At 49.9% G+C, this 21,250-nt stretch overlaps 1 protein-coding gene across 4 annotated transcripts in view; it reads right to left on the reverse strand.

The window, feature by feature from the left end:
* Window positions 1–486: 486 nt before the first annotated feature.
* Window positions 487–21,250, reverse strand: part of ARFGAP3 (ARF GTPase activating protein 3) — a 49,205-nt gene continuing 28,441 nt past the window's right edge. For all 4 annotated transcript variants that reach the window (XM_072596337.1, XM_072596335.1, XM_072596336.1 and 1 more), the window contains 7 exons: window positions 19,949–20,077; window positions 19,388–19,513; window positions 14,032–14,169; window positions 10,996–11,119; window positions 8,299–8,389; window positions 2,167–2,288; window positions 487–1,153 (listed from right to left, as the gene is read on the reverse strand). In XM_072596337.1, coding sequence (XP_072452438.1) covers window positions 1,136–1,153; window positions 2,167–2,288; window positions 8,299–8,389; window positions 10,996–11,119; window positions 14,032–14,169; window positions 19,388–19,513; window positions 19,949–20,077 — 748 coding nt within the window. In that variant the 3' untranslated portion in view covers window positions 487–1,135. The remainder of the gene's footprint in view (window positions 1,154–2,166; window positions 2,289–8,298; window positions 8,390–10,995; window positions 11,120–14,031; window positions 14,170–19,387; window positions 19,514–19,948; window positions 20,078–21,250) is intronic.

Raw genomic sequence — 21,250 nt, forward strand, 5'->3', positions numbered from 1 at the left:
CCCTACCCCCACACACCCTCCCAAGGCTCTCGGGGAATGCTCCACATCCAAAACACAGGCCACGCAATCTAGCGCAACTATTTATTAGCTTGAGAAGTTTACAAATGTGAGATTTTATCCTTTTATGAAACAGATGCATTCACCATTCAGCTGGGACTCACTTTCTGGTTTGCCAAATTTCTTGCCTGTTTTCTCTGTATTTAAAACACAGCCAGCGCACTGGTTTCTTTTCAACTGGAGGCATTCTGGGATTTGCTGAAATCCAAGATTCAGGTAAAAATACCAACAAAACCCTTCATTGTCACAGGTGCTGGTGGAGATTATGTGTAAAGATGTGCACGTACGTACGTATGTGTGTGTACCCAGACCCAATTCTCCCCTTCTATTCTACACACCATATTACCTCACCTAAGCAAACCCCGAATTCTCAGCCGGTGTCCCTCCAGAACTCAGAGGCCCCACCCTGCAAGCAGCAAGATCCATTCATTCCTGAAGCCACACGAAAGCTTAGATTTATTTAATGCACTCATTGGAAAATTTAAAAAATCTTATATTTCATACAAAGTTAACAATTTTAAAAGGGATATAACGTCTTCAATACAACCTTCCCATCACTGTAACAAACAGAGGCATGGGAACTCAGGAATGTGCCTGGAGTTGTTTGGGGATCTTCAGCTTTGGTTGTCAATGGTCCCTGTGAAGGGGGCACGTTCCATCTCTAGATGACTGTGAGTAGCAGGTCAGCAGCTCTGAAAGCCCCTCTTCAGAGAAGGGAGATCTGGGAGACAGTGGTGGGGCAGAGGGGACGCTGAGCCCTCCCTTCAGCCACTCTCTCAAGTTCCTGGCTGTGATGGGAAGTGTGGCTGGGCACAGACAGAATGGCCGGGCTACCTGTGTAGGCCCCCAGGTGCCTGGGCTGGGGCAGGGAATCAACACGTACTATAAATTAACAGAAATTACTAAAAAGCTTCTACTACAGCAAGAAAAAGAATTTCTCAAAAAGGAAGAGGACCATCTGAAAGCTCCCCACTTGACAGAAAGGTGGCCGGATTCTTGGCGTGACGGCCACCTGCTGGCCTGGGTGTGACAGCCGAGAACGCTGAAGGCTGCACAGCACGCACCGTTGCAGCTGCAATCAAGATCCATACCGATCCTGAAAAGGAACAGGGCAGTGACCAGCAGGCCTCCGTGCCAGATGTTTATTCAAAGGGGCCTGCCACAGTTGCCTGGACTGCCCATTCCCAACCCTGGGGCTCGGCCCAGGCATGAGACTGGTGGCTGTCCCTGGTTTCCTATTCTGCTCCTCCCAACAACACTAGGTGGTGAGGGTGAAGGGGATTTTCACCCCCATTTTACAGATGGGGGGCCTCAGGAGCCGTCCCCTGACATAGACACCCAGACATCTATCTATGATAGGTCCTTAACACAGGGTCTGCGTGCCCACAAGGAAACAGTGGACACATTTCCAGGGGTCTATGAACTTGGATGGGAAAACCAAGGAAACCAGTAGCTTTGCTCAACCTGCCTGAGACTGTGTACTTCCTTTCATGATTAAGCATATTCTGGGAAGGTCCCTAGGGGCTCCCCAGAGTATCCAAGGGGCCCATGACCCAGCTCCAAGCACTGGCCCCAAGACAGCACAGTGACATCCCCAACACAGACCACAGCCCAAAGCCCAGCAGGCTGGAAAGGCACAGGAGTCTGTGTAGGCCTTTTGTTTGAAGGCAACTGCACAACAGATGCGGGGCTGGAGAGGACACCAGACAGGTGCAGCATCCAACTCCCCCACTGCAAAGAGGGAGACAGCTCTTAAGAGGGATTTGAACCCAGGTCCTGGAGGAGGGTGGGGAGTGGCCTGCATCTTCTCAAAGAACCAGAAATAAGCCCTTCCTCCCACTGTGCTTCCTAACGCCTGCCTCTAAAGCGGCCAATGCTGCACCAGCCTTCGAGGGTCCTCAGGGACCTCAGGACCTGCCACATGTGTGACTTCTGGTCACAAGCAAGTCATTTGGTTTTGGTTTCCGGCAGCCCCAGGCCCACTGTCCAGTGGCCAGAACCTCCACTGTGAGTGGGGCTGAGCAGGATACTCTTCTTCCCCAACCCTCTCCAATAAAAACAATGAGGATGAGAAGGGGGAACGGGAGCCCCCTGGATCATCCCACTGACCTGAATGGACGTCATGACTCCGTTGGCCAGTACAGAGAGTTTCCCTGCCACCGATCTCACTCCTTGTTTAAACTGCGTTATGTCCGGGGCATTTGGCAAGACATTGCTAAGGTTGTAGCTTCCTAAGGGAAGAAGGAAAACCTGCATCACAGTCCATAACCCCAGGAAGAGCCACGGGGAATGCCCTGACCTGCCTCAGTTTAGCTCATTCATCCATCCCATGTCAGCCCTTTGCCTGATGCCCAGGAAGGAGAGACAGCCAGGGCAGTATGTGCCCCGGGGCCTGCCCTCATCACCTCAAAGTCATGGCTTCCTCCACAACACTGGATGGCTTTTCAAGGCTGAGAGTGGGAGGCTCCCAGACTGTTTACAAGGGTCTGAGTTCCTGCATGAATGTGAGTTACAGCTCAGGGTGGGTGGGCCAAGGGATGGACCCTTTCTAAGCCCCAGAAGCTTGTCAAGGGGCTAGCAGCTGTTGGATTAACTGAGAGGTGGGCCTTGAGGATGAAAACGGGGGTGGGGGTGGGGGACGGACGGACAGAATGGGCCAGGCAGACTCTGCCACCTAAGTACTGGGACATATTCTGTAAATACAGTTTTTCTAGGCAAGATCTGATGAAGGTTTTCTTGCTTTGATACTGGGGGATGGCCAAGTCCAGGATGGTGTCCTGCATCCAGGAGCTACTGGCTAGCTGGTCATGGCATCCACTGGACAGGCAGGAGACAATAGCTGTGACAGCTGGGGCCAGATTCAGAGATGTCACTCTGGGGTGCCTGTCAAGGTGTCCCTTTGTCTTTGAATGACATGCACCTGAAGGCTCCTCTCCTTTCTCTGTCCTGATCTGCTCTCTCTCTTCCTTCTTTTCCTCCTGGGCCCTCATTCAGGCGTATCATACCCCTCCCCCCTCCCCTTCCCCAGTGCTTAATCACTGCCTGATCAAGTTGTCCTGCTCTCCCTGGCCCCCCAGTCCTCACATTCATGGCCTAGAAGATGGGGGCAGGAAGCTCCCAGCAGGTGCTTAGATGGAGCTGGTGCTGCCCCGATCCTGGGACAAGGGCCAAACCACCCCTGCCATGCCCCCAGGCACCCAGTATAGTGGCCAGGCAGAATGCCACCAGGTCTTGGACATTAACCAAAAGTCCAGCAATTCCCATTACACTGGAAAACAGACAAGTCAAGACAAAGGGCTTCATCCTGGCTTTCTGAAACCATGAGACTAAGGGGACCAAGTGATGTACAGAATGCTTCTTGGTGACAAGTGTCACTAGAAAGCCACCTTCAAAAAATCTGTGTCAGCAATGCCCCGGAGGCCCCAAAGACATGCACACACAGGCTGCAGAGAAGATCAAGGGTCCCATGAAGGGCCCCCTGGCACCTGGGGGACTCCCCAAACGTTCCTGTGTGCCAGGCTCTGTTCTGGGGATGCAGAGACAAGGGCCCTTTTCCCCATGGAACGTAGGTACTAATAAGGGGGACTGATGAGGCCAAAGGCCTCTTCAGGGAGGCTCAATGTCACTGAGTGACAATGTTAGGGAGGGCAGGTGGGGGCCGGCCTGTGTGGTCAGTCAGCATCCTGAGCAGACGGGGCCTGATGCTGTGTCTGCCTGGTGTCTGGCGTGAGGGCAGCTCACCAGGTGGCAACTGGAGCTCCAAGAACTTCCCACGCTCCTGCCTCTGCTCATCAAGGAGCCCTATCTGTGACCCTGGAGACTAGCCCCACTTAATCCTGCTAAATACAACTCATGCTGAAATTTGTGAAAAAAAAAAATCAACAGCCAGAATCACACACACAAATGAAATTAAATGCACACACAAAATAAGTGACCAAATTCTAGCCCCAAACTGTAGGCAAGGAGGGATCAGAAGATGCTAGTATAAAAGAATAAGGATTTCTGGCTGAAATGAGGTCTCTGAGCATGCTCCAAGGACTCCTCCTCCTTCCTTGTCCTTCCCCCCTCCTCACAGCCTGCAACTTCACAGCCATGGGAGGCCAAGTCGACTGCTCTGCAAAGCCCTCCTCTCCAACCTCTGAACTGCAATAAGGGTGAAGGTTGACAAACGGGTCATCTCGTGACCTTAGTGGACAACAGCCAAGTCAAATCTAGCAAGACTCACTAACCAGAGAACACTCTGATTGGGCAGATCATTGGATGGAACAGAAACTGAGAAACCGGCCCTCTCAGGAAACACCATCTGAGGGCAATGGTCTCACACTACCTCGAATTCTACTGGTTACCAGGTGCACCAAGACCCTGGCGGGGCTATTTCCCAGAGGTCAATTCTGGATCAAAGGCTATCAGGGGTCAGCGGATGGTCTTGCCCAGCTTTCCTCATGGCCTTAGGCATAAAGGGTGGGCTCGGCTGTCTCTGCAGACAGATCCGTCCTGCCCAGCCGGGGCAGCACTCGTGAGGGGGCACCAGGCTTGGCCCAGGTCTGAACCTTGGTTGTACCACTCACAGCCTAAGTGGCCACATCATCTCCATCAGGCCTCAGTCCCTCATGAGGAAGAGGAAGAGGGCCAGCTTCTGGGGTGGCCTCTGGGTCCTTCTCTGCTGGACCTGAAGATCAAAGTGCTTCACAGAGACCTCACAAAAGCGCTGTGATCCACACACAGCACTTTTAGCTTAAAAAAAAGCTCCCTCACCTGGCTCCAACTCTGTCCTTCCAGTCTCATTATAGATTGACTCCTTTGGAATGATATGGTTTTGTCAAAGAGGACTTCTTGTGGTTCCTCACACACCTCCCTCATCTTCCACCTCTGTGCCTTTGCCTGGGCTGTCTCCCATGCCCACAATGTACTTCCTCCTAGAACCTCAAGTTTCCTTTGAGGCTCTGCTCCAGAGCCACATGTCCCAGGATGCAGGAGGCTGTGTATCCCCGACCCACCTCATATCGATTTTGTACAGGACTTGACAGCTATGTTGTTTTGTTCCCCCAAGGGCTGGGAATGTTTGGTTTGTCTTTATTTTCAGAGCCTAGCATCAAGCCTGGTGGCACAGGAGCTTAACACCTGCTGAAGCTCCCCTAGGAAGGCTCCCATGTGTGGGGCTGGGAGAGACCTCAGGGACCCTGGAGGAGACAGGCCTGGGCAGGTGAGGCAGGAGCCAAGGAACTGTTATCTGTATGTCACCCATGAGGTTGGGGGGCTTTTTCGAGTGCCCCAAGTAAGGGCTGGAAACCAGGGCTTCACACAGCACCTTGCTGAGCTATGCCTTGGAAGGCCTCGGTGACTCCATCTGTAAAATGGGGCAGAAGCTGGCAGCAGGTTTGTTTTCTCCCAGGAGTGGTCTCCCAGGGTCAGGCTCTCCAGTGTTAGGCCAGTTAAGAGAAAAAGAGAGTGAAGCAGTCGCTTGCTTACCAGCTGCCCTAGCTATTGGCAGACTTCCTTCAAAGATTGAACTGAGGGGCCAGACGAAAGGCTTTGGAGATGCTGTGTCACTGGACACAGGAGCTAAGGGGACCTCCTTTGGGGGAGTTGAGGAACCCACAGCAGACCCCAGGGGGCCTCTGCTCCTGAGGAGACGCCCTGGCTAGCCAATGATGGTCTAGTTTGCAAGGGGATCTGGGGGACAAAGCCGTGATGTGGGCAGTCTGATCTTAGGGTGGCCAACACCAACACTTCAGAAGCTACACTGGCCAGTCCCAGGCCCCTCTTCTCAGCGCGACTGGCCAGTGAGCAGCATGGTGTTCTAAGAAAACAATAATAATCACCACCACAGAGGTGGGATTGTACTCTTAGGGTCCCCATTTTGTAAGCCAGAAGGCTGGGTTCTGGCAGGCTGTGAGCCTGGGGACAGAGGCATCCTCTGTCTAAGGAGGGACAGTGAGCTGTTCTCTGGGCCCCAGACACATCAGGAAAAGATCCACAGGCAAGCAGTTGGTGGTGCCGATGAGAGGTGACCCTCCTACCTCCCATTCCTCAGGTCCACAGTCACACCCCATGGACTGTCCAGAAAGCTTGTGCTGGGCTAAAGGTTGGGGTCGGGTTGCGTCTGGCTCAGCAGCCAGCATCAGCCCTTTCTCAGTACATGGCAGATAGGGCCTGGCGGGCTCCACAGGAGTAGGGCAAGACTGTGGGCACCCCTTCCTCTGGAAGGGTGGGGATGTGGGGGTGGTGTTCTTATGAGAGTCCAGCATCAAAGCGGGGGAATGGTCACTTGTCAGTCACCCAGACTTCTTGTCCTGCCTCATACAAACAACCCCACCTCCTTCCTGCTAAACATAGGCTCTAGGTGCCAGCTGGCTCCTTCCTGTGGGCAGCCCCTTCCTTTCTGTCCCTTCAAGTTGGACTTCAAAGCACTGAAGCTGGTGAGGCATCTGAAGGCTAAGGCTCCAGGTCTGACCCTTACTGAACTGGATGCTTCTCATGTGCACGACTTGAGTACTTTTCTCTGCTGTGACCCTGGCTCTCAGGGAGCCACTCCCCAGGGAGCCCCCAAAAGACAGAAGCTCTCTAGGCCTGAAAGCTGGGGGGAGGGAGGCCTCAGAGAAAGCTCCCTGCTCTAAAAAGATGGGGTCCCGAGAGATGCCAGGACCCAGGTCAGGACCCCCATGACAACAGGCAAAGCAGCAAGAACACAGATGAGAGGTGAGAGAGCTGCTGAGGCAGAGGGAAGGCTGTTCCCAAGGAGATGAATCAGAAGACTGCCAAGTTCCGGCAGCCTGAGAGAGCCCTCCCAGAGATCCTGGGCCACAGCTGGAGGGTCAGAAGGACATATCCAGGAATGATGGTGCAGAGGCTGGAGAAAGACCAGCTCCTGCACCTTTTGCAAAGGGAAGATTCCAGAAAGGCTGGCACACTCATGGCTCTCTGAGGCCTGCATATGCAGACAGGGCTCCATGAGCCCAGGGCCAAAAGCTGACTGGACACAGGGTTCTTAAGCCATGGGGCACTGGAGGATTCTCCTTAAAATGGCATGCTTTAAGTTATTTTGACACTGCTGTTAAGACCAGAATGGACTTAAAAGAATACCAGGGAAAGTTGCTAAGACCCTGCCATGCCCCAACACTGTTGTTTCCTACCCTTCTCCTCCCTTTCTGAGCCAAACCCTTAGAAAAAGCTGTCTACACTGGCTGCCTATGCTTTGTTTCCTCAGGCCTCTGCAACCTGCTTCTCTCCGGGGACCTCGGGAGTGACAACCTCAGCAGCCTCTGCAGCCTCCTTGCCCCCATGAGTCCTTGGCAGCTCTGGTCCCACCCCAGTGCGCTCCACTCCCAGATCTCTCCATCTTGCAGGCCCCCCCCCCCCCCCCATCCCTCACACCCTTCAATCACCATCTCCACAACTGCATTTCGTGGCTTTGTCCCCTTCTCTTTTGCTATGTCACCATCACTGTGATGCAGGCCCTCATAGTACAGCCTCCTGGCTGTCCTCCCTGGCCCAGGCCTCTCCCTCCTCCCATGCGGCTCTTGCATGGCTTCTCAAGTGATTTCCCAAGGGACAGGGCTTGCCAAGGCCTCTTCTTAACTCAAGAGTGAATCACAGCCTCCTTTGTCTGACTTCTACAGCCCTTCCCAGGCTGGCTCCCCATGGCTCCCCCCTGCCCTTCTTGCTTTATTAGATAATACTTCCCTTAGTGCACATGCGCTCTCCAGCCCAGCCAATCTGGCTTCTTGCTGCATCTCCAGCTTCTAAACCTTTACAATGGCTGTGCCCACACCTTTGATGCCTTCCCCTCCTCACTGAGCTCTTAGAATCGCTTACTTCCTGCAAGACACATTTCCAGCAGCCCTTTCTGAGCCCTGGTTCCTGATGCTCTCCCTCCCCATGGTACTGCATATTTATTTCGCGCTCTGTCTTTCTCCACAACACGTTTTCTCCTCTGACACACTATCCGCTTCCACAGGACGAGGGTGTGTCGGGCAGCAGCTGTGCTGTGCACGGTGATGGATGAGTTGCTACTTCGAGCTCATCCTGTGAGAACTTGATTGCTCTGACTCTAAGTGAAGACAGCCTTGACCGTGGCCGCCAGAAAGGGGACCTTGGGCAGCCATCTCTTGGTCCTAGACTCCCTTGGACTCCACAGAAATGGGCAGGAGTCTGGGCACAGGGAGCGCCAGGACGTGCAGATGGCGAGGTCCTCTTCAGGCGGCCTCTCCCCACTCCCCAAGCCCAGCTACCCACCCTTACCTGAAGGTTGTCTCCTCTGCTCATCAAACAAGTCAGCGGAGCTTATGGAGGAGCTCCCCGAGAGCCTCTCTAGCCGAGCCCTTGTCTCATACTAGAATGAGAAAACACGGCACGTCAGGGGCTGCCATCCTGGGAAGACTCCTTGTGCTGACACTTTATCAGGTTAAAAGTGGGGCCAAGAGTCCTCTTCCTGAACATGGGTGGCTCTGCCTGAGCCTCTGTATGCTAAGGATCAAGCAGCCTGGTGGGTAGAGTTGTTTCCGGGGCCCAGCAGACCTGGTTCTGTATCCTGCAAGGCTATCACTGCATCACCTGGCACATGGCAGGCACGTAACAAATACCTGCTGCCCTAGGCATCCAGGTAAGATGCAGAAAGAATGTGTACACTTGGAATCCCCTGCACTAATGAAGTCATAGACGTGCACAGAAACAAACAGCCAGCATCTCCATGAGGCAGGTTTGCTGGACGTTGATTAGAAGCATGTGGAGGAGAGACCAAACCAGACATAGAGAGATGCCTGGGAGATGAGAGGCATAATTCTGATTATAAAAAAAGTTTAGTTTTTTCACTAACAAATTCAACACAGCTCAAATCAGAAGTAGAAAATTGGGGCAGGGTGGGGAATCTCTATAGCTAGTCTCCCTAAAAGCCCTCTCATTCCTAAGATATATAGGGAATGGAGCCAAAATTTACAAAAATAAGAACCATTCCTCAATCAAAAAATAGTCAAAGGATATGAAGAGACAGCTTTTAGTGGAAGAAATCAAAGATTTCAACAGCCATCTTACATCATTAATAATTAGAGAAATGTAAATTAAAACAACTTCACATGCATCAGAGTGGCTAAACTGACAAAAAATTAAAAGATAAATGCTGAAGGACAGGTGGGGAAAATAGGAACACTAATGCGTTGTTGGTGGAGTTGTGAACTGGTCCAAGAGAGCAATATAGATCTGTGCTCAGAGAGCTAAAAACTCTGCATACTATGACGTCACTGATAGGTCTGTATCCCAAAGAGATCAAAGAAAAAGGAAAAGGACATATTTATTTGTCCAAAAATATTTATAGCCACTCTTTTTGTGGGGACAAAGAAAACTAGAAACTGAGTACATGCCCATCAAGTGGGGAACAAGCCTTGGTTTATGATTGGGATAGAATACTATTTTGCTGTAAGAAATGAGGAGCATGGTTTCAGAAAAACCTGAGATGACTCCTATGAACTGATGCAAAGTGAAGTGAGAAGGACCAGGAGAACGCTGTACACGGTAACAGCAGAATTGTACGACGATCAACTGTGAATGACTCGCGACAATTCCAAAGAACCAATGATGAAGTACACTCCTTAAAGAGAACTGATGGACTCAGGGCAGAGGCAAGCACATTTTCTTTTCTTTCTTTCTTTTTTGGACATGGCTAATGCAGAAATTTGTTTCCCATGACCATACAGATTTGAAACAGATTTTGTTTTTCTTGCCTTCTCAGTGGGGGAGGGGAGAAAATCTGGAATAGAATTGGGCAAGCAGAAGTGAATGACTTTATGAAGCATCAAGAAACAATAAAACAAAGTCAAAAGAATGAAAAAATAGAAGACAACATGAAATATCTCATTGGAAAAGCAATTGATCTGGAAAATAGATCCAGGAGAAATAACTGAAGAATTACTGGGCTACCTGAAAGTCATGATAAAAAAAAAAAGTCTAGACATCATCTTTCATGAAATTACCCAAGAAAACATCCTAGAACCAGAGGGTAAAACAGAAATGGAAAGAATCCACCAATTACCTCCTGAAAAAGAGCCCCAAGTGAAAACTTCCAGGAATGTTATTGCCAAATTCCAGAACCCCCCAAGTCAAGGAGAAAATATTGCAAGCAGCCAAAAATAAACAATTCAAATATGGTGGAGCCACAGTCAGGATAACACAACATTTGGCAGTTTTTACCCTAAAGGACCAGTGAGTTGAATTATGATACTCCAGATGGCAAAGGAGCTAGGATTACAACACAGAATTACCTACCCAGCAAAAGTAAGCATCATTCTTCAGGGGGAAAAAATGGATATTCAATGAAACAGAGGACTTTTAAGCATTTTTGATGTGAAGACTAGAGTTGAATAGAAAATCTGACTTTCAAAATATAAGACTCAAGAGAAGCATAAAAAGGTAAACAGGAAAGAGTGATCATGAGGGATTATAAGGTTAGCCTGCTTCTATTTCTGCACAGGAAAATCACACTTGTAACTCCTAAGAACATTCTCATTATTAGGGCAGTTAGACAGAAAGCACGGATGTGAATTCATGATGGGATGGTTATCTACAAAAATCAAATTAAGGGGTGAAAAAAAGAATGCACTGGGAGAAGGGGAAAGAGAGAGGGAGAACAGGGTGAATTATCTGACATGAAAAAGGCGAGAAAGCTTTTTACAGTGGAGGGAAAGATGGGAGACCCAGGAAAAGGTCAGTCGTGGTCCCTGCCTTGGCATCCAGAGATCACAGTCTAGCTGGGGGGAGAAGACAGACGCAGTGAGAGAACAATTCAAGCGATGAAGGTCCAAGCAGAACCCCAGGGGCCCTGAGTGTGGGGGGAGCACCGGTGGGAAAGCTCAGAGCTGAGAGAAAGCCAAAGAAGGGCCCAGATTGAGATCTGCGGCACTGAATGTCCCCCTCCCCTCCTGCTACATACGCTATTTTAATACTTACATCAGCCTGGTCTTGTCTTCCAAAATACATGTCCGATGAAATGGCTTTGACGTTGCCAAATTTTTTTTGCGCCTCATCTGTATTTCCAACTGGCTCATAATCAGGCTTGCGACGCGAAGTCGGTCTACAATTAAAAATAAATTGGTTTCAAGATCAATTGCAGTAAAAATTGATTTAACTGAAGTAAGACAAATGTTACTCTCACTGATAATATAGAAATTTGTATTTGCATTTGAAAAGAGACGGAAAACAAGAATAGTCATTTTAAGAACCAACACTTGAGAAATGAAATCTCCTAAATGAAATCAACCCCGCAGGCACACAACATAAACAGAAACTGTCTTTAAAGTCCTCTTGGCTTCATCTTAGATAGTCAACCTTCCGGTTCATGGCTCCTCTGCTGCGGGGTGAAATTCAGTCCCTCCATTCAGTCAACGAGCATAAAGACCCTGACAGAGGGAGGCCAGGTCATCCAAGAGGGGGAGGCAGGGCCAGAGACGTCCCATGTACCCAGCATGACCTCCTTGGCTGCCCATACTCTGCCAAGAGAGGCTGCTGTCAAGGTCCCCTCTCTTTGCATTGAAGAATAAAGAAAGGGCAGCCTGTGGCCACCATCCTGGTGGTAGTAAAGCTAGGGATGCCCAGGGGCTGCCATGATTGGGGTGGGCAGATGGACAGACTATGTGAATACAATGGAGTGTTAGAGCACCATCCAGTAAGGAATCCAGAGAAAGTCAGGAGAGCCTGGACACCTGACTGATGGATGGTGACCCTGATGATGATAACAACAACTGGCATTTATACAGTATCTACTGTGTGCCAGGCACTGTTCAGAGCACTTCACAAATATGGTCTCATTTGATCCCCACAGAAGCTCTGGGAGGGAGATGCTATTATTATCCCCATTTTAAGTGACTGGTCCAGGGTCACTCGGCTAGTAAGTATCTGAGCCACATTTGGACTCAGAGCCTTCCTGACTCTAGGCTCAGTGTGCTAGCCACTGTGCTCCCTGGCTGCCCTTAAGAGAACCAAAAAAACAAGCAATATCCACAAAAGCAGCTGCTGGTAAGGGAGTGGCCCTGGGTCACAGGTTGCAGGTTGCAGGTGATGAACGACAAGAGACAGGTGAGAGAACACAGGGATGAAACATTGCACGCATTCTCAGGCAGGGCTGTTCCAGAGACTGGCTTTGCTAAACTGTCTTTCTGTTGGGCAGAGGTGATCGATTTCTCTATCGCTCACTTCTCAAGAAGCCCCAAGAAAACGGGAACAAAATGGCCTGAGATGGAAAGTCCGCCTCTTCTGCCCCTTCAGGATGAATATAGTGACTCGCAGGCCTGTGGCCTGTCCTGGGGCCTGGAGACCAGAGACCCTCTGGCTCAGTCTCAAAGATGCTGACATTACACTCAGCAATTTTGTGAAATGGGGCAAAGTCCTCAACTTCCTCTGTTTTGTTCCCCAGTTTTTCTGCCTTCCTTTCATCCCAAGGGTCACTGCATATACTCCGAGGACATCATCAGTTTTTACTGGTTTGGCCCAGGTAAGCTCAGCAAGCGTGAATGTTTCAAAAAGAAAACAGGAGATGTGTGGCTGTTATTTTAGGAAGACTCAAGAACCCGAAGTCCCAAAGGTCTGCTCAGTCCTCATGAAGGTCTCAGCCACCTTGGCCAGACTCCCTTTCTGGCACTGAGGGGAGGGGCCTGTTCACTCCTCTATACATCAGAGAAGCCTCCAAACCTAAGGCTCACAGAAGAGGCAGTGAGAGAAGGCTTCCTGGAGGAAATGGTGCCCAAGGAAGCCCTAAAAACAAGGGCAGGAGACAGAAAGGGCACAGACAAGAATGAGAAACTGCCCTCACTGAGTGTGCCAGGCAGGAGAGCTGAAGAACCAGGTGGTTTCATGGGAGAGTGTGCCAGGGCAGGTGAGCACAAAGCTGTGCCCAGAGGGGGAGGAGAGATGAGCTGTATTGTTGTAAAGGTGAAAGGTTGCCAGGTGAGGAGCCAAAGGACAAGGGTTAAAGCATGGGCCACCTGCTGCCTGTGTCACCTGGGAAACAACCCAAGGTCTCTGAGTCTCAGCTTGCTCACCCACTAAGGAGTGTGGATGAGAGGCCTGTGCAGCCCCTTGGGACTCCAGCCTTGTGACCCCATGAAGCTGCCAAGCATTCTGGGGGACTCAGGATGGGACTGGTACCACCAACACCACATCATCAGCATCTACTTTCTGCCCCACCGGAGTTCCTGCCTGCTGGGCACAGGGCTGGGCACGGAGATCCTAGTAAAGAATCCACAACCCAAGGGGATGGGAAAACACACATTGGTCATGACCAGCAAAAGGCTGGCCACAGCAGGCTTCCAATGAGTGGCTTGAGAAAGCAGTTAAAGCAGGGCTGTCAAACCCACATCCAAATGGGGGCCACTGAGCCGAGCAGGAGCATCTCTCTGGCTAAACACAGACTGACTTGGAGAGCCACATTAGATCGCTCTTTTCCTAGGAATATGCCAACAGCCTAGAATCTGGTTGGGGCCACATTCGGGAGTAATGTGGGCCTTATCAAAGGCCCCTCACTATCTTGAGCTACTCTTGGCATGGGACCAGCCTGGCAATGGATGCCCCTTCTCCCTACGGGGCAGACTACCCCAGAGCTGATCTAATACAAAGTCAAGATGGGCCTCATGGAGGCATCTGGGCGACCAGCTCTGGCTATGAGCATGCAGCACCCATTGCACCATGGCTGGGTGGTTTTGGACAAGTTACTTCTCCCAGAACCTTGTCATCCGTAAATTATGGATAATATGTGTCCCCCCTGCCTGAGTTGTCTTAAGAAGCCCATTAAAAGACTGTAAGGGAAAAAGTTCTATACAGGCAGTAGCTGGCCATGAGGACACGGATGGGAGCAGGGCTGGGAATGAGGGGACTGAGTCACCGGAAGCTGCAGGATTGCTGGAGCCTAACACAGATGGGAGACCCATCCCTGGGCCCCCCACACTCCCAGTGTCTCTGGCCTCAAGCAGGGCCCAGATTCGTAGGGTGTACCTGTCTGCATAGCTCATCCCTTTTGAACTCAGGATGGTCTCTGTCTCTCTGATGGGCTCGTTCCTCCAAAAGGCATCTGAACTGTCATCCCATTTAGAGACAGGGCTGCTCCTCATTTCAGCAGGGTCCTCAAAGTACCTGCAGGAAAGAAGCACAAAGAAGACCCTGAGCAAGCCCACAGCTCCAAAAGCAGGGGCAACAGTGGCTGGCCTTCCTTCGGTGAGTGTCTGCTATGGCCACAATAAATGCCGGCTGTCCCCAGCAAACACTCCCAGTGCTCTGCAATTGGCCTGTGATCTCTGCACCTGGCATTCCCTGGATAGTGTCCTCAGCCAGTCCTCTGGTATTGTGGTCATCGTCCTACCGACCCACTGTGAGGACACCACCTGGCAGCTTCACAATCAAAGTGCCGCCCACCAGGATCTCCCCCTCCCCCTACTGCAGTAAAGAGCAGATGACCAATGGTCAGAACCATCGCACTAGGAAGGCCTACTCAGCTAACAGCTGGGTGGATGATGTCCAAGCTCCCATGGAGCTGGTGGAATGTGCAGTTCTCCCTGATACCCCATGTGGCAGAACCAGATTGACTGGGGGGGCCTTTATCTCCCCCACCAGGCCCAAGCCTAAGCCGTGGCCCTAACAGCAGGCAGGTGGCTCACAGGGCATTTGTGGCTGTAGGGAGGATGTGGTGACTGTGTCCATCACTTCAGAAAGGCCCTAAGTAAAGACCGCCCTGATTTCTTCTGGTCCTGTGCAGACTCCATCACGAGCCTTTTTGGTTACTCTCGCCACCAAGCGGCTTATTTCTAAGCTAAGGTCTACACAAACTCTGAATCAGAGCTGTCACTGTGTCAGTGACCCCCCTTTGGCTCCAGCAGCTGCTCCCTGACATGAGCTGCACAACAGTTTTCAATGGATTTCAGCATTCCACGTTTCATCCTTGATTCCTCCTCAAACACTCCAGAGAGTTATGAGCCTGCATCTCCCCCCACAGTCACTCAGAAAGGTTGCTCGGAAACGGGGAACTGTTTGTATGGTTCCAGACAAGACAAAGGAGCCAATCAGGCCACATCTGCTTTACAGACAGAGAGAAATAATACATGGTGATACTGAGAGAGGCAGCAGAAGGGTCACGTTTCACTTCTTTGTGCACCACAAATAATCTGATTGTTTATTTTCTGAAAATCAAGGGTTAGACTCTAATGAAAACTAAGGATGACACTGATCTAATTTTAAAAAGATACAACCCACAAGCCCTTCCCTAATTCATAATATTCTAGTATTAATGGGCTAATGAAGAATTTGGAAGCAGTGAGGGCTGTTCTGAGAATATTCAGGGAACCTGCCAAGGAAGCTTGCTCTCCTTCCAGCTTGACCAGGCCTGGTAACCTTCCTCCAGATAAGGAGAACAGAAAATAGCTCCTGTGTTGCTCACGGACAATGGGCAGGTAATGCTAAACCATTCTCCCATGTCCAGCTGGCAAGACCCAACAATGAAGTTTCTCCACAAAAACACCATCTGTTCCCTAGCTTCAGTTCCTAAATGAGTGTCTCTGATTAACTGTGGCCTTTACAAAGTACATGCTCATGCTACAGCTAGCCAGGCTGATGACTAAGCCTGCCTTGCAAGGTGGGAAAGCCCAGCACTGCTCAGCTGGTCCAGGTCAGGCTTTAGGATAGAGCTCAGAGCCGGTTCCCCAGGGCTCCCCATAGCCACAGGAGGACCTCATGATGAGCTGAGGAAGTCAATGAAACATGTTTGTGCAAGAGCACGGATGAATGAAAGCCCAAATCAGCTTTACTCATACAAACAAAAGCAGGCACAGTCAGACAACGGCCACTCTTTGGAAACTCTGGGGATCTGAGTGGAATGCAAGCACAAGCAGAGACAGCAGCTGTGATGGGGCAGGAAGGGGACAGTCTGGCCATCCTCGGCTCCTGAGGTCTGTCTGACCTTATCGGTAGGACTGTGGGCAATTCTGGGCTCCTCAATATATGAAGGCACCAACATGGAGAGTGTCCAGAGAAGCGTAACCAGGCTGGGGAAGGGCCATCACATATGGAGATCAGTTTCCAGAATGGGGCATATTGAGCCTCAAGAAGAGAAGACTCAAGGAGAACTGCCTCCAAGTATCTGAAGGACCATCCGGTGGAAGGAATCAGACTTTGTCCCTTTGGCCCTTGAGGCAGCATGAGAAGCAGAAGCCTCCAGAAGACAAGAGGCATGAGGCACTGCCCAAAGTGGCACAGGCTGGCAACCTTCAAGCAGAGGCTAGATGCCCATTTGTGAGGTAGAGATTAGAGGGATGCTGAGGCCCCTTCCAACTCTCAAATCCTGTGAAATTCACGGTTTTTGTGCCTTTAGTTTTACCATTTTTTTCTCACTGATGCTGTCAACAAGGCAACTCTGGTTATTCTGAAGTGCGCCTTTGGGACAGTCTCTCCTCAAGGTGTTGTGGAAGGAAGAATGAAAATGAAATGATCAGAGGAGGAGGAGAGGGCACTAAAGGCCTGGCCAGTTAATCCGATGGCTCAGCCACAGGGGTTAGTGACGTGACCGAGCTGAAGAGGAGCAACACTGACGCAGACAACTCTGCCTCCGGTGATGCCTTCACTTGTCCATCATGTCCACTATCATCTCAGACATGCATATGCTCCAAAAGTCCGTCCACACCAACAGCTCCTTTCCCAGGTGGCTGGACTACCCAGCACATTTTAAAAGAATGACATGGACTGGATCAGAAGAAGCTGGGTAGAGTTAGGGCTCACAGCCCACTAGAACCAGTGTTGAACAAAAGCCGCCCTAGAGAATGGGGAGGAAGATGAGGTCAGATGTGGGTATCCTGCCGCCCTCACCACAGGGGGCCCTCTCTCCACCTGGGAAGCCACAGCCTTCCTTACATGTGTGTACTCTGTCCCTAGGAATATGCTTATATTCTGGGGTTTGGGAGCTAGATTTTTTTTTCAGAAAGCTGGATAATTTACTTCTTTGTTCTTATGATTTCTTGAAATACAGCTTTGAAAAAAACAATGTTGGTTTTAAAGGAGTCCAATGACTTGCAGGACCAGGGCACTGTGTTTCAAGGGGAGCTACCTGACTAGCCTTTAAACCCAAATTGTTCTGGTTTTCAATGAATAGTCAGTAACAGCTCCCAGCCCAAGCCTCTGTGGCTCATTGTTTAGATAGCTCAGAATGAGTGTAAATAGTAACTGTTTTTTGTTCTGGACAGAAACTTTGAGGGAATTCCCCTCCCAGGCTGATATTTTTGTGATGGTAAACTCGGCCATCTTTTGTCTCAATTTTTTCCTGGTGTTTAGTCATTGAACGGACATGGCCTCAGACAAACTGAGCCCTGGGAAAGACACAAATTTAGAAAGGTCACGTCATCCGCTGCATCCCAGCCATCGCCAGTCATCTTGACTTCTGTCCTCTCGCTGGCCTCCAATGACTCTGGTGGAGAAATCGAGGCTGAGGGCTTTGTGTGGCTCTGCCTCACTTCAATCCAATTCCTCGACAAGTCCAGACATCACCCTCACCATGTCACTGGTCCGAAGGAAGGACAAACATGGACAAACAGAATGGACTACAAGGAATGAGAGACAGGAGAGCAGAGTCTGAAAGTTGGAGTGTGACGTCGATCAGGGCGTGGGCCCCTTCCCTCAGGCCTCTGAAGGGGGCTGACTGAAATCACTTCCAATGTCCCTCCAAGCAGCAGGCAATACGGTGCTGCAGCAAGCAAGGAAGGAGCCAGGGAGCACAACCAGGACTCTCCCAGAGATGCACAGAAGCGGATGCTCCAAGCCTTTGGTGTGTTGGATTGGAAGGACCTGCATTAGGGTGCTGCAGATCATGACCGGGGAGTGGCGTGTGGGGGCAGAAATGCTTCTGGGTGACACCTCTTTGAGGTATGGGGGTTCCCCCCTACCTTAAAGGGGTATCTTTTTAAAGGGGGAACCACAAGTGATGTGTACACCTGTAGAGAGAAAATCCCCACGGCCTCAATGAGTTTGTGCTATCCAAGAGGAAGCCACTAACTGTCAGTGTTGCCAGAGGCTGAGCTCCCTTTGGCCCTGGGCCAGGGGACTCATCTGCTCCTTTCCCCCATAACTGTTGTCAGAATCCCAAGAGCTAACAGGTACAGGGCATGCCAGCCACTGCCAGATGCTCGTGCTCTCTCGGTCTCTCTCAGTACTCAGTCCCTCTGCCAAAGCAGCTAGCACAGATGTTACTCCTACTTTACAAAGGACACTGAGGGCGCTGCCCAGGGTCCCCCAGGGCACTCCCTGCCAAAGGTAGGGTTCAAATCTCTCTCTCTCTCCCCTCCAAGCACTCACTGCCTGGTCAACATTTCTCATGCATGCGCTGGTCTCCTCAGTCCTCTTGTAAAGCACCTCCCACAGTTTATGATCGCCTTCAGAGCTTTCCAGGCCCTCCTGTGTCTGATCTTGACTTCTCTTTCACCTTCTCCCTGGCTGCACCTGCTATGAACCTTTCCCTTATGAGAGGGGCCATTTCTTTAGAATTTTAAAGATTGAGAAACACTTTCTCTCCAACGTATCACTGGATCCTACAAAATCCCCACGAGACAGCAATGCAGACTGAGCCTTAGATGGTGGCCTCTGCTGGCCTACTCTTTCCAAGCTGGATGGGCTGTGTGTGCATACACATTTGTGTGTGTGTGTGTGTGTGTGTCTGCTATGGGAAGATTGGCCCAGCAAAGTCTGGTGGCCTCACTGCCCAAGGGCTGGCCATAACGACTCACCCACTCCTGTTAGAACAGGAAAAGGCCCCGGCCATCTGCCTCTGTGGACACGGTACTCTCTGAAGAACTAAAAACATCTTTGTACGTATATGGACACATGAGAAAAAGCAGCACAAGTCACAGCAGGATGGTTATAATTTGCTATCGATGCACGTATTTCTAAGCACAAAATTATAAAAGGAAATACCTCAGGATGCCCCACTCTGCGCCCAGACTCTACACTTCCCTCTCACACAGGCTTCCAATAGGTAATTTGGTTTCTTGAGTAAACCCACCCACTTGCAAAGGATGTGTTATATTAGTTCCTAGGGCCACAACCTCCCACAATAAATGAATAAACTGCCATTCTGTTTGATAAATTAACCTCTTGTGAATTTGTTTAGCTCAAATTGGTTCCCATGAGCCAAACAATCTCTGGGAAACCTGAAAAACTTAAATTCCTGAACCCAAAAAGCTAAGGGCCAGGTCCTCTGCCTGCCCAGGGACTCCAGAAGGGCCATATTAACAAGGATAAGACAAAGGGAAAGTTGTTTGTCATGCCGTTAGTGGGTCTCGATTCACTCCCCTGCACAATTGTAATTTTAATGTGTTACCTTGTGCTGGATGAAGTGAAATAGGAATCCTCCTTATCGTCACTATACTTCTTCCTTGGCTTGGCCAGAATGGGGGTCTCTTGTTCAATGGTCTGCATGTCTGAGACCACAGAGTGCGAGATTCCACTGTAAAGGAAGGAATAAACACACTGACAATCAATTGCAGAAACGCACTGCTTGACTCAGACGTGAATTTTTACTAACATTCTGTTTTTGCAAAATGCTGAAGAAAGGTTAACATTTAGATGTTAACAATCAAACCCAAGGTAGTGGGATCTTTGTTTTTTTTTTATCTTTTTCACAAGTGGAATGTGCTCCCAACACCGCCCCCACACACACCCTGGTTTCTCGCTATATTTCAGCCAAGGAGTTACTGCCCCACTGTACCCATCCTTTGAGGCTTTTCTCCAAGAGACTGGAATAGTTTCCAGCCATATCAAATTATGCAGTCAATAAAACCACTTATTATCATGGACTCAATCCCTACATCTAAGGGCTAACAGAATTAGAAAACCAAACATTTAAAATCCATTTGAATGAGAAAAAACCCCAGCTCCCTACCTTCTGGTGACCCCAAACCCCATGCCGAGCCTTTCTGACTCTATCTTCTTTTTGCCACCAAAATTCATCTTCTCATCTCTCTTCATTTGAATCTCCAGATCCTTGTAGGCCAATCGTAATGACGACACCCTACAAAAACACACAGCTCAAACACTATATGCTAATTCACCATTAACTCCATCAAAATGAAAGGACACAAAATGTGAAGTCCTTCTTGCAGGTCCAGTGCAAGAGGCCGCTCCCACTCATCTCCCAGCAGCACACGCATGCATGCGTGTGTGTGCATGTGCACATGTGTGTGCGCACACACAGTTTAGTCACCCATGGCAGGCCACAACCTGCCAATAAAGCTTCTGAGACTCCCTGGGCACGTGAGCCTTCAAGCATGGCTCGGCTTTTCTGGGGGATGGAGGACAACCACAACCATAGGGATGACTTCTGGTGACATCTCTACCAAGAAGGGTCTGGTTGTAACTGAAGGGAAGGGTTGCTCTCAGAGCCCAGTGCTGGAGGGAATTAGCCCTCATGGATGTCCTCCTCCCACTTAACTCCTTTAGAATGAGAGTTCCTGGAGGGCAGGGACTGTGTCCCTCTTTGGCATACAGTAGGCACTTAATAATGCTGGTTGATGTAAGATGATCCAACCATTCTGGAGAGCAATTTGGAACCATGCCCAAAGGGCTACAAAAATGAGTATACCCTTTGATCCAGCAATATCATTTCTAGGACTGTATCCCAAAGAGATCATAAAAATGGGAAAGGGTCCCACATGTACAAAAATATTTACAGCGGCACTCATTGTAGTGGCCAAAAACTGGAAATCAAGGGGATGGCCATCAACTGGGGAATGGCTGTTGTAGTATATGAATGTAATGGAATACTATTGTGCTGTAAGAAATGATGAACAGGAAGACTTCAGAGAGGCCTGGAAAGACTTATATGAGCTGATGCTGAGAGAAAGGAGCAGAACCAGGAGAACTCTGTACATGGAAACAACCACAGCGTGCAAGGAATTTTTCTAGTAGACTAAGCCCTTCACAACAATGCAAAGATCTAAAAAATGAACTCGAGGCAAAATGCCTTCCACATCCAGAGAAAGAACTATGGAACTGGATCGCAGATGAAGCAGACCATTTCCTCTTATGTTGTTTTATTTTGTTTTCGTGGTTTCTCCCACTCAATGCAACATGACAAAGGTGAAAATGTATTTAGTAAGAATATATGTGTAGACTCCATATAAGATTGCACACCATCTCGGGGAGGGGAAGGGGAGCGAGAGGAGAAAGAAGGGGGAGAGGGGAA

This window comes from Notamacropus eugenii, chromosome 3 (assembly GCF_028372415.1).
Source record: "Notamacropus eugenii isolate mMacEug1 chromosome 3, mMacEug1.pri_v2, whole genome shotgun sequence".
NCBI lineage: Eukaryota > Metazoa > Chordata > Mammalia > Diprotodontia > Macropodidae > Notamacropus > Notamacropus eugenii.